This window comes from Protobothrops mucrosquamatus, unplaced genomic scaffold, assembly GCF_001527695.2.
Source record: "Protobothrops mucrosquamatus isolate PMUCROS unplaced genomic scaffold, P.Mucros_1.0 scaffold5, whole genome shotgun sequence".
In the NCBI taxonomy this organism is placed as follows: Eukaryota; Metazoa; Chordata; class Lepidosauria; order Squamata; family Viperidae; genus Protobothrops; species Protobothrops mucrosquamatus.
This window is the reverse complement of record NW_015386392.1, coordinates 828,842-856,557: the sequence shown is the minus strand read 5'-3', so window position 1 is coordinate 856,557 and position 27,716 is coordinate 828,842. Positions and strand designations below refer to the sequence as shown.

At 40.9% G+C, this 27,716-nt stretch overlaps 1 protein-coding gene across 3 annotated transcripts in view; it reads right to left on the bottom strand.

Annotated features, from left to right (window-relative positions):
* Positions 1–19,533: 19,533 nt before the first annotated feature.
* Positions 19,534–27,716, bottom strand: part of SHH (sonic hedgehog signaling molecule) — a 33,642-nt gene continuing 25,459 nt past the window's right edge. Inside the window, exons 3-4 of one of the 3 annotated variants that reach the window (XM_029282950.1) lie at positions 19,748–20,314; positions 19,534–19,705 (exon numbers count right to left, since the gene is read on the bottom strand). In XM_029282950.1, the coding sequence (XP_029138783.1) occupies positions 19,599–19,705; positions 19,748–20,314 (674 nt within the window). In that variant the 3' untranslated portion in view covers positions 19,534–19,598. Of the gene's footprint in view, positions 20,315–27,716 lie in introns of all 3 variants that reach the window. The other 2 variants (XM_015832548.2, XM_015832549.1) reach the window with 2 other exon arrangements.

Below are 27,716 nucleotides of genomic sequence, written 5' to 3'. Positions count from 1 at the left end.
TTCGGCCAGGGATGGGTGTGAAGAGCAGGTATAATTTCCCATTTTTCAAAGACCTGGTCTTTCTTACTGGGGGTCTTGCTTACGGGGTAGGGAGGGAAGACGCGAGAATCTTGGGTTTTGTCTTAAGGAATGGGACATGCTGAATTGGGATATTCAGATTCCGACATCCAAGTCCACACGGGGTTTCCCTCAAAGGCTGTCTAGAGATGTGACGATACTGTCTCCTTCCATTATTCAGGTCTCTGATCACACATCATCCGTAGATCGGAAGCATGAGTGCTTCGAGGCTCAGCTTGCTGCGGCTTTGGAGGAGCTGTGCTCCAGGGTAAGAGAGTCTTCAGTACGCGGGCTCTGTGCAGAGTGGCTGACTTCCTAAATGATTCTGTCCTCACCAGGAAGGAAAGGATGACGTTTTGAAGGAAGGTCTCAGTGCTGGGAAGTGGGCATAGGAAGAGACAGTTGGTTTCAGGTGATTGGTGCCAGCTAGTGAAGGGAACAAGGACAGGTTCCTATTTCACCAAATTTCCCATGCTGCTTCCATTTTCCCCAAAAGTGTTCCTTCCTGAAAAACATCTGGTGATGATGTTAGACCCTCCAAACCTTGGGAGCAAGCTGCCAAAGAGGCAGCTTTGGCAGCAAAATCAGCTCTTTGTCAGTGGGAGAAAAAAACCACCCGCCACTCAGCACCCTATCTTCTGGGAAGTCCTGAAAAGAGATTCTAAATTAAAGAGTATTTTTTCCTCAATGGGTGGCAGCAGAATTGTGCTACCATTTTTTCCTCTGGTATTACGGTTTAATACTTCCAAAAATATTTTCAAAGACATCCTCTTTTTTTTTCCAAATCGGACTGACTGACACCAAAAAGCAGGAACTGTTGTCCCAGCTGCTGCTTTGTTCCTGGGAGAGGAGGAGGGGGGGACCAAGATGCAAAGGTCCTGCTCCAATTTCTTGTTGTCCGGAATTCGACAATGATAAACCTCATAAAGCATGTCAAAGTGATGCATAACAAAGAGGAAATAAACAAAAATCTCCACCCTCTCTTCTCTGTAGTCTTCGGTTTGCATCCATGGACGTGATGATTTTATTGAAGTCCTCCAGCTCCTTCAGGGGTGCGATCGCTGGATCGATCAGCACCCCACTGAGGGTTACAACATGGCGGTGCTGGTTGCCTTCAGCAACCAGCATCGCCCACACCTTCCCTTTTTATAAAGCAGTCCCAAGGCGTTGCCTCTCAGTGCCTTCTCCTCCTCCCCTGGAGTTGTCGTATTGACTGCTGCTGATCTGTTCTCGCTAATTGCCTGCGTCTACGAGCATCAATCCCTTCTGAGGTGAGTTGGCGGATTGCCTACCAGGAAGCCCCCTTAGCTATACCTTGATGAGACGGGCTATCTGTTGGGTTCACTGCATTCACCCTATGACTGTCTTATGCTGCCGACGAAGCCGTCAAGCGCACGCAAGGGACACTGGATAGGCCTCCTCGTTCCTTTCTGCATCCACCAAGCACCTGCCTTTCGGTGCCAAACGGCCACTGCTTGGTTACTCAATATGGAATCTCCTACTCCAACAGTTTCCCTCAAATTTGTCTCCTCTTCTTCTGCTGTTGTTTACGGATGACTGTTTCTGAATATGAATCCCATCTGGTATATGAAAATAAGGCGAAAGAAGGTTCAAGCGCTGATCAATTGATCAACGTTCGTCAAGATGAGGAGAAGCACTGGCAAAACACCATCCTTTTGAAAGCAGCCAGATAAAAATCAGTAACATTCCTTCTGCACTTTTCTGACCGCCCTCCACATGCGTCCCTGGCAAGGCAGCAGGCAATCAACACGTTATTCATGTGAGGTCTCAGAAGAGTCAAGAACAAGAATAAAGGAAAGGGAAAGATGGAAAAGGAAGAAAGCAAACATTTTGGGTCAACCCCGTTGTTTCTTTGTTCCACAGAATTGTCCAGTACTGAAGTGGCCAACATTGGAGTGGACAAGAAGGAGCACCGGAAGAATACCAGAATATTCAAAACAGCCACGGTGAGGAACAATTAAGTTTAAAAAGATGTTCATGGATCAACAATATTTGGCCTGGGTCTTAGTTTGGGATGGAAAAATTAATGTGATCTGACAGGGACCCAATTGGAAAATCATCTAATTTGACCATGGGCTAAATCAGAAACAAATTGAATGATGGTTTGGAGGGCGTTGCTGTTCTCTGGTAGAAAATGACATTCTTCCTTCCATTCTTGAAGCTAGAGATTTCCAGTTGGTTTTCTGTTTAACAGATTATTTTGCTTTTCCCTCAAAGATGATCATAAGGTACCTTCCTCCCTACGATCTCAAATCCTTTATCAAAGTCCTGTTATCCAGGATGTTTTGGGAGGAAGGCTGGTCTGAGGCAGTGGGGGCCATTTTGAAGTTGGTGATGCTCCATCAACCTCATTTACTACTGTGGAAAGAATCCAGAGAAAGAAATATTTGGGAAATATTAAAAAGGCAGAATATATTTCTCCAAAGGAATATTAAAAAGACAGAAAATTCTCCCCCCCACCAGACAACTCAGCAGAAACCAGCTTTTAGAAATGCAGATGTAATAATCCATTAAGGAAAGTTGGTGCCTTCCAGCTAGAAGCTGAAGAGATTAGGAAGACAAAGACCCTTAAAAATATACATACCCCACTCAAATTCTAAGACAGGACATAATAGGATTAACCCACCAATGCCAAAGGGGCACACTCAGACTCAGGTCAAAGTACATGACACAGGAAATACAAAGCCTCAAACAGGAATAGGAAACAATCTCAAGAGCCCCAGAAGGCATAAAAACCCACCATTCTGCTCCATGTGGTCAGTTTTTCCCAGAGCCATCTTTCTGTCTGGCTCTCCTCTTCAATAAACTACAACCTTCTTTCTAAAGCAGTCTCCATATTGTTTATTCCCAGCTTGGACTGGACCCTGATGAAGATTTTTCCTTCAACCAGGTAAAATATACTGAAGTTAATCAGTACATCACAAAAGAAAGAGAGGGAGGGAGGGACAGAGAAAATCAGAGAGAGAGAGAGAGAGAGAGAGAGAGAGAGAGAGAGAGAGAGAGGGNAGGAGGAGGAGGAGGCGGAGGAGGAGGATGAGGAGGAGGAGGAGGAGGAGGAAGGAAGGAAGGGACGGAGGGACAGAAAGAGGGGGAGGCAGAAGGAGGGAGGGACAGAGAAAGAGGGAGAGAGGGAGAGAGTAGGAGGGAGGGAGGGACAGAGAAAAAGGGAGAGAGGAAGAGAGAGAGAGGAGGGAGGGAGTGACAAAGAAAGAGAGAGAGAGGGATGGGGGGAGAGAGAGAGAATTATGCAGTACCAAAATTGCAGATGAAAAGTAGCAGCGACGTCTGTGTTTCTTTGTTCCACAGAATTATCCAGTACCGAAGTGGCCAACATTGGTGTGGACGAGAAGGAGCGCTGTGAGAATACCAAAATATTCAAAACAGTCCCAGCAAGGAACAATTATGTTTAAAGATGTTCATCGATGAACAATATTTGGTTTGGGTCTTAGTTTGTGATATAGAAATTAATTTGATTTGTGTTAGAAATTCTGTTTTATAATAGCCCTACAGGACAAAAAAGTGTCCCCCTGGGCTTTGCTGCTTAACTGCTCGACTGCGACTGTTTTAACTGTAACTGAAAACTTTCCTTGGAGCAAAAAGAGCATAGAGTATAAAGCCTAGATTATACCTGGCAAACTTTCAAACACTGCCACCTACTGGCTGAATACCATTGGAGTTGTTGCAAACTATACATGCCAACAATATACAGGGAGTCCTCATGTTACGACCACAATTGAGCCCAAAATTTACGTTGCTAAGTGAAACATTTGTTAAGAGGGGTTGGCCCCATTTCACAAATTTTCTTGCCACGGTTGTTAAGTCAATTAGTTTGTTAAGTTAGTAACACGGTTGTTAAATGAATCTGGCTTCCCCCATGGACTTTGACTGTCAGAAGGTCGCAAAAGGGGATTATGTGACCCCGGGGGGGACACTGCGACCGTCATAAATGTGAGTCAGTTGCCAAGCATCCAGATTTTGATTATGTGACCAGGGAAGGTGCTACAACGGTCATAAGTGTGAAAAACGGTCACAAGTCTTTTTTTCAGTGCCGTTGCAACTTTAAACGGTCACTAAATGACCTGTTGTAAAACGAGGATTACATGAATTTTAAACAATTTGACAGACCCAATTTGAAAATCATCTAATTTGAGTGTGGGCTAAATCAGAAACATTTTTAAAGGCATGAAATGTTCGGACTTGGATTAAATATCCTGGGAAATCCTCAAAGAGTTATCATGAATTTAGAAACTATGAAACAGAATACAATGAGATTACACTCCAGTTGACCCACACTTGCATTTTTTTGAGAGAAAAGGGAAGCTTGGCCCAATTTATTGATTTATATGGCTGCCTAACTCATAATCATGCTCGATTCCAATAATGGATATAAGGCTTTTAACCTCCTTATCAGAGGTTTAGAAGCAGAATAACGGAGTTGGAAGGGACCCTGGAGATCTTCTAGTCCAACCCCCCTGCTCAAGCAGGAGACCCTACACCAGTAATGGCGAACCTTTTAGAGACTGAGTGCCCAAAAACTGGCTCCACCCCCTGTCCGCCCCCACCCTCCCTGCCTGCAGGGCCACTCATCGCCTCCAGGGCCCGCCGCAGATCGCTCAGGCAGCCCAGCAGCACCATGGCGGCCACGCTCTCTGCCTGCGCCCCGCAGCATCAACTGTGTGCAATGGGGCATGAGGGCAGAGTCTTGTCTATGCTGTCTGGCTGCCATATCCTTGGCTGTGCTGCTCCGTGTGGGCCACGCTCGGGAGCAACTCTCCTCCAGGGGGGCTGCTGGTGAGGAGGGGGTCATGGGGGGAGGCAATGGCACATGTGCCAACAGAGAGGGCTCCGAGTGTCGTCTCTGGCACGTGTGCCACAGGTTCGCCACCACTGCCTTACACCATTTCAGAGAAAAGGTTGTCCAATCTCTTCTCAAAAACTTCCAGTGTTGGAGAATCCACAAGGCAGGTTGTTCCACTGATTAATTGTTCTGACTGTCAGGAAATTTCTCCTTAATTCCAGGTTGCTTCTCTCCTTGATTGGTTTCCATCCGTTGTTTCTTCTCCTGCCTTCTGGTGCTTTGGAGAACAGCTTGACCCCCCTCTTTGTGGCAACCCCTGAGATATTGGAACACTGCTATCATGTCAGTGATATATATCCGACTCTTCAAGGGAATTTAGCTAACACACAAAGATTCCTACTTTTCCATTTGAATGAACGGATTTGAATCCTCACAAATGTTGCTTCGCAGACACTGATAAACCTTGTTAACATGATATTTCCTAACTAGGTTATAGTAACTAAAAACCCTTTCCCCCCCTCTTCTCTCTCATCTCAAAAGAAGGCATCGAGTATCAGAGATGCTGAAATGCATTTCGACATCAAGCCACTCATTTTTACCGTTAACACTGTTGCTGATCAGGTTTTATGCAGACACCCTCTGAAGCCACTAGAGGTCTCCTCCATTCCACTGATAAAGGCTATTCTTGTTCTTGTTTGCTTTTAGAAATGCCACGGAAGACCTCCTGGGTTCCACAACATCAAATCCCCTCCCCTTTTTCTGTTTGCCATCTGCCCCCTGAGGAGAAATGCAGGGAACTCAAAAGCTTTCACCCGATGTGGTTGGCCTTTAGAAAGAGAATGGTGGCTGTTGATTTTGGCAGTTGTACAGGAAGGGGGCTACTGAAGGACACTCAGTGCTTAGATCTCAAACGCACCTGCCCCAAGGCGCGTGGGGTGCACAGGAAATCTCCCCTTTGCATTCCTTGCACTGAATTGGGCAGCTTGTTTTGAGTATTTCAGACTGCAGAGAGATGGAGGACCTCTGCTTCCAAAACAGTGGTGGGTTTTTGTTTTTGTTTTTCTCCAGTGGGGCTACAGATTAAAGTGGGAAGGTGGGGTGCGGTAAGCAGAGACTAAATGAAAAGGCATAAAGAAAGAATGTGGTCCTCATAATAAACATTGTGATTCTCCAACAGTTGCTTCATATTCTAGGTTTTCCCATGTTGCCAGTTCTAGTCTCAGAAATTCGTTTCTCTAAAACATTGATTAATTATGTACCATCAAGTCATTATTTTAGTGACTACACAGATAGCTTTCTCCATGACGATAGATCCCTAACTTGGTACCTCGTCTCTTTCTATGGTGCAGCTATCTCCACTGTTATTGAGTCTATCCATCATCAATCAACCAACTAATCAATCAATCAATCAATCAGAATAGAGCTGGAAGGGACCTTGGAGGTCTTCTAGTCCAACCCCCTGCTCAGGCAGGAACATTTCAGACAAATGGTTGTCCACTCTCTTAAAAATTTCCAGTGTTGAAGCATTCACAACTTCTGGAGGCAGGTTGTTCCACTGATTAATTGTTCTAACTGTCAGGAAGTTTCTCCTTAGTTCTAGATTTCTTCTCTCCTTGATTAGTTTCTATCTGTTGCTTCTTGTCCAGCCTTTAGGCGCTTTGGAGAATAGCTTGGCTCCTTCTTCTTTGTCTCAGCCACTGCAGTATGCAAATAGAATGGGGTTGGGTGGGGAACAGTTGTAGAGTGGTTTCAACTATTTATGGATTCATCTGCCCATCAGCTACCTTTATTGCAAGGCAGTTTCCAATTATGAAATGCAAACAAATGCAGTTGGAACCTTATAGAGAATGGAAGAAGAGCATATGCTGTCTGAAGCAAAGGTAGGATATCAGCCTTTCTACACGATGGATAAAAATTACTTGGCTTCATTGACTCCTGGACAATGGAGCAGCACTCAAGGGGGAAATGCTGCAGAAAAGAGGATCCAAATTATTAGGGAGCAAGAACAACATTCCACAGAGAAAAACAATAGAGCTGGATACTTTACATGGCAAAAGACGATTCTGAAACAGATTTGTAACATCATCAGTGTTGTTGAAAAGGGAATAGAAATAATTTCTTACACGCATATACAAAGCCAGATATTGTGAGAAATTAGGTACAGCCATTAAATGTAAAGATGCATTGCAGCTGCAAATTGTTAGCAACCTAGAATTGAGATGGACAGCCAGAAGGAAGGAAGGAAGGAAGGAAGGAAGGAAGGAAGGAAGGAAGGAAGGAAGGAAGGAAGGAAGGAAGGAAGGAAGGAAGGAAGGAAGGAAGGAAGATTCAGGACCACATAAATGCTTTTTATACCACTATAAATTATGGAATTCTCTGGTATTAGACAGGATGATGGCCTGCAGAATAGGACAACTCACCACAGCCATCTCACTGTGGTCAACCTGGTACGACCATCTCACCCCGGTCATCACAATGTGGCCAACCTGCTGCAGGACAGTCCATGTGGGATAATCAACATGATAAATGTTATCCATCACTGTTTCTTCTACATTATTTCCATTGACAAAAATGGAAATGATGTAGAAGAAACGGTGGTGGATAACATTGATTGTATTGAGTTAGTCTGTGTCGATTATCTTGCAGTGAGTTATCCCATGGCGAGTTGACCACGGTGAGATGGCTGCAGCAAGATGGCCATGGCTAGTTGGTCTAGACATGATGGTCTAAGTGCAACTGTAATGCCTATTAAAAGAGGGCTGGTCAAATTCAGAGAATTCTCATTTTGAGGGCTATCTAATGTCTCAAAAGCATGAACAATAGAAGAAGACTATGCCCTATTTGTGAAATCTATGGATCTTCATAGCAACTCCTCTTCGATCCTTATCCCATTTATCCCCCACATCCACAATAGTTTTGGAAGTGTCATTAAGAACCCCTTTCACCATTTCCTGATTTTACTGCACCTTTCTCTGAAGCTTCTGCTTCGCCCTGCCTGGCACTAGAGATAGCTGCTAGCTGGAGAATTTCTTCAAGAGCCAAGAGCTTCTGTTCAGTGTCCCACCTAGCCAGCCTGCTTCTATGTATGAATCTGGCATAGCAGTTCAGCGACTGAAAGATGCTGGATTTGGCCCAAAACAATCAGCTCTCTACTACTCATCACTCCAGCAGTTCAAGTCCTAGCACCACATGATTCAGTGAGCTCCTGTCACTCACCTGAACTCCTGCCAATCTAGCAGTTCGAAAGCATGCTCCCCCCCCCAATGATCTTGTGATCCTTTTAATCAAAGAGGAGTTGTGGCAACTGAATGTAGCTGACTTTACTGGCTGGATGCCCTTCCTGACACCTACTCGGAGTTCATAGTAAGTATTTTCTCTTTGCACCCTGATGGAGAAACATCTGTCGTTACTTAGGATTGAACTCTCAACTTTCCAAGTGGAAGGTGAACATCTTCATCTCTAGGCCACCATGCCACTCTTCAAAAGCATGCAAATATGAGTAGATAAATAGGTTCCACTCCAGTGGGAAGCTAACAGCACTTTGTCCAGTAGCAAGAAACCAACTGGCACTAGACCTGCAAAGCAAAATCAGTGGAGAAAAGCCCCGGATTACACTGACACTCCCACAGAACATCACAAGCCACTCTGTGTGTGGAGCTAATTTGCCTCCAGTGGGTGCACCCTGGATAGCATGCGAGTGTGAATTAAACAAACTAGTAATCTTAAGCAGCTAAACTACTCTGTAATAACATTGTAGACTCCCTGGCTTTTGATGTACAAATGTCATACACTGAATGAATGAATGAATGAATGAATGAATGAATGCCTTCATTTAGACACTCCCGACTGCCCTCAGTGAAGGAAATGAGAGCTGCCCATGCCATCCATCTCTGAAATGTAGTTGTAATCTCAGTGGTTGGTGACATTCATTGCAAGAAATGAATGAATGCCAATGACTTTCACTGATGAATTAGGAAATAGCTACAATGGAGAACTTTTGTGTTGAACAGTCTCTACTTTGTCCAACGGCCACTGCAACTTTTCTTACTTGGATTCCCTCCATATTGCTGGGGCCTCAGATTCCTTGCCCACTTTGGGTGAGGCTACTCTACAGTATAACCCACACCCACCTTATCAACAAAATGTCATTTGAAATGTCCAATTTAGCTCTTAGAAGTTTGGAAAATGGCACCTGGGCAGATTTTACCACTAGCATGACTGATAATGAGAGAACTTTATGATGCCTGTGTGTGGACATTGGGGAAGGTGTTATCAATCACTCAGGGGTTCCTATAGGACACAGCCACCACACCCCTAAATGTACATAGTTTAAATGCAGAGTTTATAACTGCAGATGTATTAACAACATTCCAGACCCAGAGATTTTAAAACCTTAATGATATTGACTCAGTAGTAGGAGAGCAAAGAAGAGGTTTAATGGGCTCAAAGACCATCGCTTTGAACGTAGAATAGTCCCCAGAGGGATTCCCCCTTGAAGATGGATTGTGAGCCCTGAAAAATTCTTGACACATTCTGAAAGAAGAAGAGCAGAGAGATATGGAATTTGCTTTCTTTCTTTCCTTTCCTCCTTCCCTCCTTCTTTCCATCCTTCCTTCCTCCCTCCCTCCCTCCCTCCCTCCCGCTTTCCTTCTTTCTTTTCTTTTCTTTTCTTTTCTTTTCTTTTCTTTTCTTTCTTTCTTTCTTTCTTTCTTTCTTTCTTTCTTTCTTTCCTTTCCTTTCCTTTTTTTCTTTCCTTTTCTTTTTTTAATAATTCTTAGCTGGACTTGCTCTGCAGGTTGAATAGTGAAATGTCCATGAACCCAGAGGTAGGGTCTTTCCTAATCTAATAGCCACTTCTAGAATGATGCATTCTGTTGGGGCCTCAGACCAGGTCTTCTAGCCTGGGTGGATACCAATCTCATCAGGATGTGTGTGTGTGTGTGTGTGTGTGAGTGAGAGAGAGAGAGAGAGAGAGAGAGAGAGAGAGAGAGAGAGAGAGAGATGTTCCAAAGGGCAGGAACCATGGTAGAAAAGGCTCTTCTCCTGGACCCCATCAACTAAAATTTGTTCACAAAATCTGCAGCATGCCCCCTCTGCCATCACAGGTGCAGCAGACCTGATCCCATCTGATACATTTGTTGTGGCAGTTTCTAACAACTAATTTAGCTATGCCTAAGGATGTTGGATGGGATGAGGGAAGTCAATAACTCATATTAAATCATAGGACCTTGGTGACAAGAAAACTAGAGGTGAGATGGAAAATATGTGGTGTTTGAGTTATAGCAGAAATTTAGCTCCCAGATCATCTTCCCATTCTGGCTTGGGTTCCTGAGTACTGTAGTTCAATAGCCTATATCAGTCATAACTCTCTAGCCTAATTTCACAGATTCCTTAAAGTAGTTCAGAATGAGTTAGGGTTAGTTCAAAATACAGCTTAAGCCAAGCATGCTAGTCTTTATGGAGCAAATAACAGAATAATAGAGTTGGAAAGGACCTTGGAGGTCTTCTAGTCCAACCCCCTGCCCAGGCAGGAAACTACCATTTCAGACAAATGGTTGTCCAGTCTCTTCTTAAAAACTTCCATTGGAGCAGGTTGTTCCACTGGTTAATTGTTCTCACTGTCAGGAAATTCCTCCTTAGTTCCAGGTTGCTTCTCTCCTTGATTAGTTTCCATCTGTTGCTTCTTGTCCTGCCTCCAGGTGCTTTGGAGAGTAGGTCGACTAAGAGGTAAAATTGGGGAAAATTACTAGAAGATATTGATTTTTTTCTGGACAACTTTCAAAAAATTAACTCCAATGAAAGAGCATGGTCCTGAAGACTGGCAGAGAAGAAAGATGACATCAGACATGGGTGATAGAGGAATGGAGAGCAATTTGGCATTCCCATTGAAATTCCAAGCATAGGTAGATTTAGCAATGTCATTTGGCCTGTTTAGGAAATAGCAATTAGTTCCTTAGGCGGGAAAGTCCATTTAGATATTGAGCAAAGTTGTTCTGGATCTTAGGCCAGGCCAATATTTTTATATCTGAGCTACTGCAGCAAATGTCATTCTTTTTGACCCCAACTCATATTAAAACTCATCAGGTATCTGAAGGAGGGCTGTGGTGTACCTTAACCTCAGTCTCACAAAGGTTCCTGAGAACACATGATCACAACTGTGGCCAAATGCAAGACAATTGTTAAGTAACTTTTCCCCCATTTTATGACCTTTCTCACCACACTTGCTAAGTGAATCAATGCAGTTGCTAAATTAGGAACATGGTTTTTTTTTTAATTGATTTATCAAACTATAAAATACAAAGAGAAATTCAAAAAAGTAATAGAAAACTAGGAAGATGGGGAAGGAGAAGAAAAAAATAGTGAAAAGAAGGAAAAGAAAAGAAAAAGTCACCAAATTCGAATTCTCTTTAGCACAGTGGAAGGTAACGACATTACAACTGCAACTTTTTACTTTTACACAGCGGTATGTACAAGCCATTTTTATAATTATAAATCTATCTAATTAGCAAAAACAAAATCAAAGTTTCATATTTTTTTTTCACTGCAAGTATAAAATCCGGAAGCAATTTCAAAATAGAAACAAGGTTAGATATATTCTCTTCTTTGGATAAAAGAATCAATTTGACCATCTCTGCTTCTCTTTGCTGTGGGAAATAGTTCTGTTAACTCATTAATCTTTATCTAATTCATATTAAGAGAATCCTCCATATTATTTCTTTTTTTTTTAACCCTAAAGGGAGAAAACACTTTTTCTAGTTCAAATTTAATCAATTGTATTTTACAAACTTTGGGAATTATCCAGCATTACATAAAAAGACAGAAGACATGCATTTACAAACTCATGTTATACATACAAGGCTACCTTAAAGCTTTCTTTCAATACATATATCAAACGTATAAAGATCCATCCTAAGTGATTCAATCATTAAATTTAAGTCATTCCCTCCAGCTTATCTTCACAGAATGAAATCTCTTTCTTCTGAGGAATGTCTATCAAATCTCTTTTCTTCAAGAAATTCTCCATGAAAAAAAATGTCCCAATACTATTCTGTTAGACATTGTGGTTAACCTGGAGCAAATCCTCATAGAATAAAGTTTCCTACTTTAAGATGTCTATCATATCTTTTTTTTCTCAAAGAGTTCTCGATCTTGTTGATATCTATGAAGAAAAAAATCCCAGACTTGACCTCTTCAGAGTTGTGAGTTTACTTGACACTCTTGTTTCATCTGCACTGGGAGGGTTATATTCAAACCATCATCATAATAAAAACTGGGGTCGGATGTATATTCCAAAGGTACAGTTAGGTTATTTGCATTGTCCAGCATTTGTAGAGTTGCCACAGTGGGTTGATAATTTTCTACAGTGGGTTGATAATGTTCTTTTTAAATATCCTCTGTATAATTTGTTTCCTTGGACCCTAACTGATTTATACTATAAATGATATTCTGTATAGACCAGTGGTAGCAAACCTATGGCACAGGTGCCAAAGGCGGCACTCGGAGCCCTCTCTGTGGGCACATGCGCCGTCACCCCAGTCCTAGGCCTTCAACTGGGTTTTATAAAACCTTTTCACTTTAGGCCTTTGCTGCCGTGTGCAAAAAAAAAAAAAAAGGTTCAAATAGTCAATTTCAACTTCTTGCAGGAAAAAAAAGATCTTGCAAAGTTGGAATTGATTGATTGAACTTTTTAGTCCCACCCAGTCTGCCGTTCCACTGCAGCCACGCCCACCCAATTGGCCACATCTACCCAATGGGCCACGCCCACCCAGCACTTGATGATGCATAAGTGGGTTTTGGGTTGCAGTTTGGGCACTCAGTCTCTAAAGGGTTCGCCATCACTGATACAGACTTTTCAAAAATTCCCTTGATTACTCCAGCTCAGAGTCAAACATCTTTGTAGCACCCTCTAGTGGTCAAAAATTGTATTTGTTTGTTTGCTTGTTTATTCCTTTTTCTAGCCAGTGTTCATGAAAATCGAAAAATTTCAACCACCACGACAACACAATTCAGGGCTACAGATTATTTTAAAAGTAGTAAATTAAGACCACAACTTTTATCCTTATATTTCAAAAGAAAAAAAATACTCCATGCTTCCTTATTTTAGCTGCCTCCAGCAATCCTCTTCCTTGTTGTTTAACAATAAAGGACTCTCAAAAATGGTGCATAGCTTCAAAAAGGAGTGGTAAACTGTAACTAAAGAGAGCCTCTTTTAGCTAATAGAAATAATAGTCTCATAAATTGATTAAGAAATGAAGGGCACAGCTTATTGTCCATTTGAAAAATAAATTTCAAAATGGCTGTTTTATCCAACAATGATGTGATTTCAGCCCCGTCCCCCCCAACTCCAGCTCCCCAGCTATTTTGAAGCACAGCTTCTGAAACTGCTTGCAGACCGTTGCTGTTTTTGGAGGATCTTGTCAAATAAATAAAAGGAAGCCTGTTCCTTCTGTTGTTAAGTTGGAAAAATGACAGTCCAGAGAGAGGGGAGATTCTCTGGGCATGTCAACTACTGGCCATGTCTCACTGGAAGTCCAAATTAGGAACATGGTTGTTAAGTGAATCTGGCTTCCCAATTGACTTTGATTGTCAGAATGTTGCCAAAAATAATCACTGGATCCCAGGACACTATAACTGTCATAAATATGTATCAGTTGCCAAGTGTCTGAATTTTGATCATGTGACCATGGAGATGTTGCAACAGTTGTAAGTGTGAAACATGGCCAAAAGTCACTTTTATCAATGCCTCTGTAACTTCAAATGGCCATTAAATGAATTGTTAGAATGTGAGGATTACCTGTATATAACCATCTTGGGGTTTTTTCTGTTTTTTTTTCTCTTCTATTTTTTACAAGGTATACACACATACTTCATTGTGAATGGAAGAAGGAGAGGAATCTGCAATTGATACACAAAACCTTTTTGATTGATAAATGTCTATGGAGATAGTTGTCTCAAAGATAACTGGACTGTTTTTTGTTGTTGTTTTTTAAAAGGCAACTAGACTGTTTGGAGGAGGAGGAGGAGGAGGAGGAGGAGGANAAGAAGAAGAAGAAGAAGAAGAAGAAGAAGAAGAAGAAGAGGAAGAAGAAGAAGAAGAAGAAGAAGAAGAAGAAGAAGAAGAAGAAGAAGAAGAAGAAGAAGAAGAAGAAGAAGAAGAAGAAGAAGAAGAAGAAGAAGAAGAAGAAGAAGAAGAAGAAGAAGAAGAAGAAGAAGAAGAAGAAGAAGAAGAAGAAGAAGATCATTCAACAGAACCAATTCCCTGGACCAATCACTGCTTTGACACTTGGCAAAACACCAAACTTCTTTTGCTGCATTTCAATTTCCAGAAGAGTCATCAGTGGCTACGTATCAAGTGTGCCAAGCTTGGGGAACACCTCAAACAATCTTTACAATAAAAGAGAAAATTCTGCTTATATTGCCATCAGTGTTTTAGGAAGTCATTGATCGATTCACCTGTAATTTATTATCAACACTGCTCCAAATAAGTGCCTACTGTTACAATGTTTTGCCAACTAATCAACATACCTCATTTATGTCACACAATCAATCAGAAAAGAGCCTGTAATGCATGTTAGATCATAGAGTGAAATTCCAATAGATAAATCACTGTTCATTTTTTCAAAATTGTGTCTAACAAATGGATCTCTTCCGATCTTTTTAGATTTACACATGGATTTTCAAAAGGAATTCTTTCAGAGCATTTATAAACATCCTGAAATAATAGTTCATTTTAACAGAATTCAGGAAGTAAAGAATCTAAATCCTTTGAAGTTTTCTGAACCTATAATTTGAGGTTACTTAGATAATAGAATAACAGAATAAGAGAGATGGAAAGAACTTTGGAGGTCTTCTAGTACATAGAACATAAAATAATAGGGTTGGAAGTGACATTACTCAAGCAGGAGACCCTATACCATTTTGGACAAATGACTTCCAATCTTTTCTTGAAAACCTCCAGTGATGGAGCACCCACAACCTCTAGAGGTAACTGTCCATTGATTGTTCTTATTGCCAGAAAATATTTCCTCACTTCTAGATTTAATGTTTCTTTAATGGTCTTTCACCCATTGCTTCTTGTCCTGCCCCTCAGGTGCTTTGGAGAATAGGTCAAACCCTTCTTCTCTATTACAGCCCTCAAGTACTGGAAGACTTCTATCATATCACCCCCTAATCCTAAATAGAATAGAATAGAATAGAATAGAATGGAGTGGAATGCAGTGCAGTGCAGTGCAGTGCAGTGCAGTGCAGTGCAGTAGAATAGAATAGAATAGAATAGAATAGAATAGAATAGAATAGAATAGAATAGAATAACAGAGTTGGAAGGGACCTTGGAGGTCTTCTAGTCCAACCCCCTGCTCAGGCAGGAAACCCTATACCACTTCAGACAAATGGTTGTTCAATCTCTTCTTAAAAACCTCCAGTGTTAGAGCGTTCACAACTTCTGGAAGCAAATTGTTCTACTAATTAGTTGCTGTAACTGTCAGGAAATTTCTTGTTAGTTCTAGGTTGCTTCTCTCCTTAATTAGTTTCCATCCGTTGCTTCTTCTCCTGCCGTCAGGTGCTTTGGAGAATAGCTTGACTCCCTCTTCTTTATGGCAACCCCTTAGATATTGGAAGACTGCTATCATGTCACCCTTCATCCTTCTCTTAATTAAACTAGACATACCCAATTCCAGCAACTGTTCCTTATATGTTTTAACCTCCAATCCCCTAATCATCTTTGTTGCTCTTCTCTGTACTCATTCTAGAGTTGCAACATCTTTTTTACATTGTGGTGACCAAAACTAGATGCAGTATTCCAAGTGTGGCCTTATCAAAGCGTTGTAAAGTGGTATTAACACTTCACATGATCTTGATTCTATTCCTCTGTTAATGCAGCCTAGCATTGTGTTGGCCTTTTTGGCAGCTGCAGCACACTGCTGGCTCATATTTAAGTGATTGTCCACTAGGACTCCAAGATCCCTCTCACAGTTACTACTATTGAGCAAGGTACCACCTGTACTGTACCTGTGCATTTGGTTTTTTCTTGACTTAAATGTAGAATCTTACTCTTTTTTAACCACTGAATTTTATTTTGTTAGTTAGAACCCAATGTTCAAGTCTGTCAAGATCCTCCTGTATCTTAAGCCTATCTTCTGGTGTGTTGGCTATTCTTGCTATTCTTGATGTCGTCTGCAAATTTGATGCATTCTTCATCTATCCCCTCATCCAAGTCCTTGATGAAGATGTTGAAGAGTAGTGGGCCTAAAACAGAGCTTTGGGGTATCCCACTGCATACTTCCCTCCATGTAGATGCCTTCTCTTTGTTAGACATTCCCTTAGTTGTTTATCGTATGGTTTAGCTCCAGACCCCTTATCATCTTTATTACTCTTTTCTGCATTCTTCCTGGGGTCCTAACATCTTTTTTGTACCTGGATGATCATAACTGGACACACATATAGTTCCATTAAGGACTACCTGCTGGGTATGGTTGGTTAGTCACTAGCATATCCATCTGAACAATGTGAAACAACAACAACAAAAAAGTAAAAGAACAGCTTCAATGACTGTAGATGCATCTTGACTTTTTTATAGCCCCTTATTTGCTACACATAGTCCTGTACAAAGAGGAAAAATACATGAGAAAATATGTAAAAAAGGCACAGCACTAAGATTTTGACTTCCTAGAATCCAAATAGATATCACCAAATGTAGGAAAAAATATTGCACTGGCTAAGAGATGGTTTCATATATAGGTGGTCCTCGACTTATGGCTACAATTGGAACCAGGATTTCTGTTGCTAAACAAGGCAGTTGTTCAGAAAGCCACACCCAATTTTACAACCTTTTTTTGCCACAGTTAAGCAAATCACTGCAGTTGTAAATTGAATCTCGCTTCCCCTATTGACTTTGTTTGTTGGAAGCCAGCTTAGGAGGTTTGTAAATGATCACATGACCTTGGGATGCTGCAACTGTTGTAAATACCTGCCAGTTGCCAAACATCCGAATTTTGATCATGGGGATGTGGCAAGAGCTGTAATTGCTAGGACAAGTTGTAAATCACTTGCCAGGACTATTGTGTTTCAAAGAAATGATTGTAAGTCAAGGACTATCAGTGTTTCCCCTCTGCTCATTGCTCATACTGGGGCAAATTAGTTTTGGAAGGAGTCTGAAAAAGGCCCTTAGGGAGAGAATAGAGGGGGGGGGACTTAGAAAGAAGATACAGAGATGCAACCACATTTTTGCATTCTGTTTTATCCCTTCAATCAATCCTGAACGAGCTATTAGGAAGCCCAGAATTGCAAGTAATATTTTCAGTAGATTGAGAGCCGTCAATGCAACTTAAAAGTCATTTTAACCAACTCTAGTCCCATTAATTTCATTGGGTCATTTTTAAATATACAGCAAGGTAAAATGTATAGGATAGTCCACAATTCTTCTTGAGCTTGCTGCTATTATTTATTTCATAGCACCTGCAGAGAAAATTATATTAAAATATTGCTTCCGGCTTCGTAGAATCATTGATGAAATCAGTGGAAAACAAGCCATGCAAATTTGCTTAGGTCTCAGACAATATCAAAGGCATCAGATCAGTGCTTCTTTGGGGACTCAACTTTGTGTGGACTTCAGGCTGGGTGGGGAATTGTGGGAGATGAAGTCCACACAGCTTAAAATTCCCAAGGCTGAGAAATATTGCTTTAGATTCTTTCGATCCATCCACAATCTTAATAATAATAATAATAATAATAATAATAATAATAATAATAATAATAATAATAATAATAATGATGGTGGTGATGATGATGATGATGATGATGATGATGATGATAAAGTTGGAAGGGACCTTGGAGGTCATCTAGTCCAACCCCCTGCTCAGGCAGGAAACCCTATACCATTTCGGACAAATGGCTGTCCAGTCTCGTCTTAAAAACATCCAGTGTTGGAGCATTCACTGCTTCTGGAGGCAGGTTGTTCCACTGGTTAATTGTTCTAACTGTCAGGAAGTTTCTCCTTAGTTCTAGGTTGAAACTTTATTCTTTTTAAATATACATCATGCACACAATACATGGAAAGTAACATTTTTACTTTTTGGTCCACGTTATGGACACAAACATACCTATCTCTGAGCTTGGAGAAAGAAATCAAAGAGGTTTAATAGTATCAGGATTCATTTATTTAATTGCAAAGGTGATGAGCTAATATGACTGTCCTATTGCTTCCTTTAACAATTCTTGCTTTAATTTTTCTAAATATGACCACATAGCAAAATTAAATTGAGACTGGATATTCACATTTTCTATCTGAATAGCCTTTAAAAAGAAAAAAAAATGTGATGAACCAGAAAAGCTTTGTTATTATATACTAACCAGTCAGTGCATGGCACATTTTATTTCTATAAAACTATTACAAAATATTCAAAAATACATTTTAGTAAATTGACAGCAGTTATTTATCAGTTTATTAATGCAAAACATCATTTCCCTGCATGTACAAACTATTCTCCATTCTCATCATAATAGCCAACCTGTGCACGTTTTAAAAAATATTTTCTCATAAATTTCTTCTTGATTTTGAAGATAAAAATAAGAATTTCTTCCACCTCCCCACTGAATAAAGATGTGTAACAGTCTTGAGTTTGAAGAATGTGGATGAAAGCGTGCTATTATTTTTATACAAAACAAAATATTTCAGAGGCAATAGAAACATATAGAAGATGACATTACATTTCATATTATTTAAATTAAAATAATATATTCTCATATCTTACATTATTTAAAAAAATGAAATGTGACTGTTAGGTATTGATCTCTCTTTCTCTCTCTCTCTCTCTCTCTCTCTCAAAAAAAAAGAATTTACAATTCTGTGTATAAAAATATAATTTACGGATTCCCTCTCCCCCTTCGTTGTGTCTTTTGTTCTGAGACTGGCTATTGGGAAAAATCAAATTGGGGGGGGGAGGTCTGCAGGGTCTGTCAAAAAAAATCAAAATGACAGCCATTAAGATATCATCAAAACTCCACCTGTTGTTTTTTTTTTTGTAAAAAGTAGGTGGAGCTTCGATTACATCCTCTCGTCCACCATCTTGATTTGTGTTCACTGCTCACTGCGGACACCCCTGAGCAAATCCATGGATAGTTGGAAGAAGGAGAGGCTTTTCACTTTTCGAAATTCTGGACATACATGATACATAGAAAAATAGAACTCTGTGCAGTTTTGCTAGGCAGCACAAAATAATTTGCTTTTTCCTGTGAGTGTACAATTCACATGATAATAAATTATCAAAGAAACTATTTAAGGCTCTTGAAGTTGGGTTCATATTCCTTAAAACATCTATTTCAAAATACCAAACAAATAAATATCCAAGAGATGAGGACAACAAAGCAGACGGACAAAAAAAATATAAATCAAATAAAAATATAATATATATATTTATATTTATAAACTAAAACAAAAACTTCCTGGGTTCTTCCTGTTTCTTGAAGTCTACTTTGGACTGTCCTACTATTATTGTTAAAATTTCTCTTTCTTTCTTTCTTTCTTTCTTTCTTTCTTTCTTTCTTTCTTTCTTTCTTTCTTTCTTTCTTTCTTTCTTTTTTCTTTCTTTCTTTCTTTCTTTCTTTCTCTTTCTTTCTTTTTTCTTTCTTTCTTTTTTCTTTCTTTCTTCATCTTAGTTCCCACCCCACCCCATTGGTACTATTTTAATCTTCAGAAGGGTATAAGTGGACTTGCCAGCTGTCACTCTCAGCTGGCCATGCCCAATGGGTGCATCATCTCAGAACCCAAAATCCAGCGGCCAATGTAGTAGAGGAGGCGGGAGTACCAGTGGACTCCAGCCAATGAGGAACCCTCTTCGGGTACAGCAGCTGGAAAGAGGAGAGGAGAGGAGAGACCCTCTGGATTCAACACAGCCAAGGCCGCATGAGCAATGCGGAAAGGCGCAAACGCCCAGTGAGCCCAGCTGTGCTCCTCAATGACAGCATAACAGGAAGCCAGCACCTGGTTGATGAGAATGGTGCCCTGAGCGGTGAGTGGGGCATAAGCCCCCGAGGACTCCTCCTTCAGGGACACGCTGTGCACTGCCGCTTGCAACAGTGTCTGACCCCCTTGGGCCAGCACGTAGATATGTTGTCCAGGCTGCACATGGCTGGCAAAGATAGGCTGGGGTTGGGAATGGGAGTGATTGTGTGGTGGGGCCACGAATAGCAGGTGGGCAGCAGTGAGCAAGAGGCGGGTCTGGGGGGTTTGGGTCTCAATCACGTAGAAGAGTTTGTGGACAGGAGGGTCCTCTCGGTCCAGGAAGGCTAGGAATTCGCTGTAGAACAGCTGTCCGTGCACATCTGCTGCCAGCACTCGATCACCTGGGCGAAGGTCTTTCACCAGCTTGGTGCCTCCTCCTTCCAAGTTCACCCAGGCGGACCCAGGGAAGCAGCCACCCGATTTGGCAGCCACCGAGTTTTCTGAGAGAGGGAGACAGAAAGCAACATTAGAGAAGAGCCAGGAAGGGAATAAAGAAAAGCCTAGCTAGGCAATCATTTCTAGCAGAAGCAAACAATGTGGGGATACCAGGCTCCATATAATAGAATAGCAGGGTTGGAAGGAACCTTTGAGGTCTTCTAATCCAACCCCCTGCTCAAGCAGGAAACCCTATGCCAGGGGTAGGCAACCTTGGCTCTTTTATGACTTGTGGACTTCAATACCCAGAATTCCTGAGCCAGCCATGCTGACTCAGGAATTCTGGGAGTTGAAGTCCCCAAGTCATAAAAGAGCCAAGGCTGTCTACCCCTGCCCTATGCCATTTCAGACAAATGGTTGTCCAGTCTCTTCTTAAAAACTTCTGGAGGCAGGTTGTTCCATTGATTAATTGTTCTAATTGTCAGGAAATTTCTCCTTAGTTCTAGGTTGCTTCTCTCCTTGATTAGTTTCCACCCGTTGCTTCTTGTCCTGCCTTCAGGTGCTTTGGAGAATAGCTTGACTCCCTCTTCTTTGTGGCAGCCCCTGAGATACTGGAAGACTGCTATCATGTCCCCCCTCGTCCTTCTCTTTAATAAACTAGACATACCCAATTCCAGCAACCGTTCCTTATATGTTTTAGCCTCCAGTCCCCTAATCATCTTTGTTGCTCTTCTCTGGACTCTTTCTAGAGTCTCAATATTTTTTTTACATCGTGGTGACCAAACTGGATGCAGTATTCCAAGTGTGGCCTTACCAAGGCATTGTAAAGTGGTATTAACACTTCACGTGATCTTGATTCTATCCCTCTGTTAATGCAGCCCAGCACTGTGTTGGCAGTTGTAGCACACTGCTGGCTCATATTTAAGTGATTGTCCACTAGGACTCCGAGGTCCCTCTCACAGTTACTACTATTGAGCCAGGTACCTCTTATCCTATACCTGTGCATTTGGTTTTTCTTGCCTAAACCTAGAACCTTACTTTTTTCATCACTGAATTTCATTTTGTTAGATATCTTACTGACTTTTTCTTCACAGGATCATCTATATCAGATTCTATGACATTATATCATCTTCTGGTTTCCTTCTGTACAACCTGACTGAAAAGAGATTCCATCCTGTCTATTCTCCCTTCCTCCCTCCCCCCTCCCTCCCTCCCTCCCTCCCTCCCTTTATCTATCTATCTATCTATCTATCTATCTATCTATCTATCTATCTATCTATCTATCTATCTATCTATCTATCTATCTATCTATCTATCTATCTATCTCTATTCTAGATAGGGGGTAAATGGAATAATTAAAGCAAATTGTGGCAAAGATAGAAGATACTTTAGGACAGGGGGTCTTCAAACTTGGCCCTTTTATGACTTGTGGACTTCAACTCCCAGAATTCCTCAGCCAGCGTGAAGTCCACAAGTCATAAAAGGGCCAAGTCTGAAGACCCTGTTAGGATATCTTGAGAGAAATTGCTGCAACACTGTGTTTGTCATGCTGGCTGGGGAATTCTGGGAATTGAAGTCCAAACATCTAAACATTGCCAAGATTGAGAAATTGAGAAATATTAGTTCAACAGATCATTGAATCCTGATGGCATCCATCCAAGAGTTCTCAAAAAAAACCAACAACCAACCCTCAAAAGAGGAATTGCTCTAATTTGTCATTCAAATGAGGCTCAGTGCCAGAGAACTGGAAAGTAGCCAGTATGATTTAAAAAGGGACCCAGAGGAGATCCAGGAAATTATAGGCAGGTTCCAAAAAAAAATATGGTAAAAATAATGAAAACAAAAAATGACTATGCATACAGAGGATCAAGCTGGCCAGGAAGAAATCAGCATGGGATCCACCAAGGTAAATCCTGTCCAGCCAACCCACTATTGATTTTGGAGAATGCCAGCTGGTCCATGGATGGAAGTGATCTTGCTAACATTGTGTATTTAGGTTTTCGAAAAGCCTTCAGAAAAATCTGTTCATCAAAAGCTCCTAGGAAAGCTTGTCAAGTATGGGGTGACATGATTTGGCCTTCTGTGTATTGTTGTTTAGGTTACAAACAGAAAACTATGAATACAAATAAATGGCCTTTTTTTTAATGGACAGAAGTAAGATATGGAGGCCCTCAAGTGTTAGAATTAGTTAAAATTATTCAAAAACTTAAGAAGTGAGCTGGACAACTTTTCCCTAACTTTACTTTATGCTCTGAGCCATCTGAAACTATCCAAGAAAAAGATCTTGGATCATAGTTGGTAGCTCAAGATAACAACTCAGTATGCAGCTGTATTTCTACACCTGTGCTATGAATATAGCTGTACTTGAAAAAAATATACAAGTAGCCCTCAATTTACGACAATTGGGATCAGAATTTCTGTTGCTAAAAAGGAGATTGCTAAATGAGTTGCATCTGATCTTACAACCTTTTTTGTCATGCTTGTTAAGGGAGCCGGTGCAGTTGTTAAAGGAATCATGTAGTTATTACATGATTAAGTAGTAATTAAGCAAATCTCCCACTGACTTTGCTGGTCAAAAGCAGGCTGGGAAGGTTGCAAAGGGGGATCACATGACCCCAGGACACCACAACTATTGTAAATGCATGCCAATTGCCTGAATTTTGATCACATGACTGTGGGGATGTAGCAATGGTTGTAAATGAGAGGACCAGCTGTAAGTCACTGTTTTCAGTGCAGTTGTAACTTGGAATGGTTGCTAAATGAATGGCTGTAAGTTGAGGACTACCTGTATAGCAGAAGTATATAAAAAAGTACGCCACGAGGTAACCAAGGTTAAAAAGTTGGAGATACTTTGGCCTAGTAGGATGATACGATTAAAGGGAATAAAATCATATTTAGCATGGTGACAATTGACTAGAAGTTCTTAAATATCTCCCCTCACTCAAAATGCTAAGGCAGGGCCATCCAATGAATCTAAACTAATGTAATCTGATGTCTAAAAAGGAGATTTAAAACAGAGCGGAAAGAAGAACTTTTTCCAACGGCAGGTAATTAACCTGTGAAATTCACTATCACAAGATGTGGGAACGGCTGCTATGGGCAACTTTAAAAAGAAAAAGAACACATGGAGTTTAATTCCATCATCATGAAGACTCAATTACTTGTAGGTTGTGAGCATTGTGCATTCCAAAATCAATTGCAGAACCAGAATGGGGAGTGCCAGGGGTCTCCATCGTTGTGAAGGGTGCTTGCTGGATTCCTTAGCAATTCCTATCAAAGTCCAGCAGGTCTGTTCTGTATGCTTATTCGGTATTACATTCCTGGGATCATGACAAAGACTTCCCCATCTCAAGAAATTTTTATATAAACTGGCTATTAGCTTAACAAAGATGTTCTGCTACCAGTCTCCAACCTCATGGTTAATCCTGTGCAAAAAGGGAGCTTGCTTATGGGATAATACAATCTACTCTGTCTGGCTCACTTCCAGTTTTGCTTCTATTTCTCCTCTTGTAATTATCATTATCATCATGCATTCCTCTGTGGAAAGGGAAAACCCAGGGCTTAATCTAAGGAGGAATCATTTTCAGAAGCTTGTTTCTAAGTGCCAGAGAAATAATTAAAACTAGAAGGGAGCACTCCCAAAAGCATACAATATCTTGCAGCTCAAGATCCTGGCTGTAATCAGCTTTTGCCAATACGGTGCCTTTTGAAGACGAATTGGGTTTCAATCCCCAGAATTCCCACTCCATCCAATCTGGAAAAGGCCACGCCAGGAAAAACTGGTCCATTCTGAGCCCACAAACCCTGACAAAGTCTCGGCTGCTGTTTGACTGAGGGGGACCCAGCTGTGACCATGTTTGCAATTCATAGCTGCTGCACCTGCTGCTTTTTGCCTTGATCTGCTCTCCATTCTCTTACCAGCTTTCATCCACGATCTATGAAAAGTCAGGACACCAAACCCCAATACCCTGACACAGGATGAAATAGCTGCTGTCAACTGCCCCAGTGTGCATTTAAAGTCAGGAGGGCCATCTTCCAGGATCAAGGCTTGCAGTGTTGAGCTCTGAAGCTACTTTTTAGAGATTAAATGTTGGGAAAACCCCTAACTCCTGGCAACGGTGCTGGGCTAAAGCATATGTGCATGATAAAAATGCCAGATGAGTAGCAAAACATGCCTGCTGCTTCTGAGGGCAGGCTAAGAGGCTTTGAAATCTAATCTCCCTCTTCCCCCCTCCCCCTGCATATTTGTACACCTGCTTCCTTACTTATGAAGTTAGCACGCATCACAGTAGAATTAAAACAGAATCAAAGAGAGATGAGGAAAGGGCTAATATCTTCTTCTCAGCTGCCCAGATGCTACTCTGTAGTAATTACAACATGCCACAACTTTTCCAAGTTGGAGGATTTGATACTCCTTGGCCGGGTTGCCAGCTTAAAGGTGTAACAGGGCAGACAAGCTGTGATCAGCCCCCTGCCCTTGAAGGTTTAAAAGTACCTTATCAGGGAATTAGAAGTGACATGCCATGATGGACTGATCAAGCTAGCAAAAGCAGAAAAACAACTTAAGCAGTTTCCAGGTTTTTAAACCATCGGCTTTCATTTTAAAAGGTTGAGGGAGATAAATTAATTTAAATGTGGGATGGTGTAGAATTTTTTACCCTTGATTTCAGGATTCATGCATTTTCTAAAACAGCCTTCCACAACCTGGTGAGACTCAAATATATTTGATTTCCAAATTCCAGCTATACTTTTATGCAGGAAAGAAATTTGGGGAGTTATTTAACTGCACATCTGGAAGGGTCCAGGTTTGAGAATATATATATATATATATATATATATATATATATATATATATATATATATATATATATATATATATATATATATATATATATATATATATNCGACGTTTGGACGAAGTCCCATTCGTCATCTTCAGGCTGGTGTCTTCAGCTTCGTGCTTCAGGCTGAAAACACCAGCCTGAAGATGACGAATAGGATTTCGTCAAAACGTCGCCAAGACACTTCCAATTTTACGTGGGAGAAAACCCGAATAACCTACATATATATATATATATATATATATAGTCTTTGGTTATTTGATACATACAAACACCCGCGAAAACCTCAGAAAACAAATATATATATATTTAAATGCACACAATTATAGCTATTTGCAAATAAGTAGGTGAAGTTTTGCAATCCAAATAGACTTCGTAATATTACACTTTTACCAGATTAGCATGTGAACAAACATTCTAATAAACAAGAGACAATAATGCTGAAACTTGCGCCAGAGAGAATAGAAACTAAGATGAATTTGGTCATCAGAATGATGGTGCTCAGAACACACATTTGTTGGACAGCAAAATGTTTCAGTGCCTAAAGCCAATTCTTGTTAATTGAATCAGAGTGAAACAACACTGATTGTCGCTCAGAATAATGCTGCAAATGTCTAATGCTGCAAATTGCTGAATGTTAGTAATGCAATTTCCTGATTGTAAGAGGCCAGCGACCAAACAAAAAGGACATTTCCCAATAGCCTTAGCCTGTCATTGTAAAAAAACAACAACAACCATTTTTGTCCATTCTTATATTAAGGCTAACTGTACAAACCAATTCCAAGGAAGGCCCAATATAATGCCAGCATAACTATAGAAGTTGCAAATCAAGTATAATCATTTCTGTGGTGTGGAATTTACTCCAGTTGCAAACTAGCTCCACGGCATCTCAGTTAGCCTTTCATTTATGACAATTGGGTTTAGGATTTCCATGCTAAACAAGGCGGTTGTTGAGTCATGCCTGATTTTTTTACCATGGTTGTTAAGTGAATCATTGCAATTGTTAAATGAATTTTACAGTCATTAAGCAAATCCAGCTTCCTTAATTGACTTGGCTTTTCTGCAAGGCAGCTGGGAACATTGCAAATGGCGATCACATGGCCCTAGGACAGGGGTAGGCAACCTTGGCTCTTTTATGACTCGTGGACTTCAACTCCCAGAATTCCAGAGCCAGCCATGCTGAGGGGAAAGGGAGAGTTTCCAAGCTGAACCATGCTGGCTCAGGAATTCTGGGAGTTGAAGTCCACGAGTCATAAAAGAGCCAAGGTTGCCTACCCCTGCCCTAGGATGTTGCAACTCTCGTAAATACATGCCAGCATCCAGATTTTGATCATGTGATGTGGGGATGCTGTGACAGTTATAAATGGGAGGATTGGTGATAAGTCACTTTTTTCCAATGTAACTTCAAATGGTTGCTAAGCAAATGATTGTAAGTCGAGGAATACCTGTACTATAAGTGGAGTTACTTATAACATCTCTCTTGAATCTTTCGGGCTGATGGTCCTGTTTGAATGGCCTATCATCAAACATAATTTGGACCAGCCTTGCAAAGAGCCACTGAACATGCTCAGACGATCTTTTGCAAAAAATGAAAACACATACCAGGTCTGCTACTTTTTGTGGCTAAAAGAAGGGTTTTAGCATTCTTCAATCTATCCTTGGGAATTCTTCAATCTATCCTTGGGAATTCAGCAGACTTTGTTCTGTCCACCTTCCTCAAAAGCTTTGCCCAATGAACCAATTTAAGGCAAATCTACCAACAATGATTTCTCCACATCACAAGTGAAACTTCATAGAGAAGTGATAAAACAATAATTGATCAGTGCTTCAGAGACCAATTTCTGCCTAAGGAGGCCAGTCCATTGTTTAAAGTCCAAGCAAAGAATTCTGGGCAACTTTTGCCCATATGAGGCAAAGGCATCATTTAATTATAGAGTTGTGCATCTCTGTGGCCATGGAAACCTGGTTACTATGGAAACACTGTTGCTAGGGTGAAAGGAGAACGAGCAACCTCAAATGTGCTTCAAATTAAAACTGTAGTTTTGGCTTCCCATTGCTCATTATATTTTCAATTTGTTATTGGCCTATTTTTCAACCTATAAACGAAGAAGAAGTTATAAACTGCCCAAAAGTGTCCCAAATATCTCTTCCCAAACATAGTTTAAAGTGACAGCCCATTAACTTCAGACTCTTGATCTTCCCCTATATTTTCCCTCATAGTGCTGAAATATTCATAATAAAACACCCTGTCCATCCATCTGTCCATCCAGCCGTCTGTCTGCCTAATAATCTGCATTGTAATTGAAGCAGACAACCTGAATACAAATCAGGTTTGATCCAATCTTTGAATTCACATCCAAATTTAAAAAAAAAACCTCAGAGATGATTAGATAAAAATCAAATTTATGAGGAAGAACTCATATTTATAAAAGGGCTGCTATCAAGAACCATGCCACACAGTGGTTAGAATGAAGCGTTGCAGGCTACCTCTGCATTCCCTCTGCCTGGAGTTTGATCCTGTCAAGCTCAAGGTTGACTTAGCCTTCCAAGGTCAGTAAAATGAGGACCCAGATTGTTGGGGGCAATAGGTGGACTCTGTAAACCGCTTAGAGAGGGCTATAAAAGC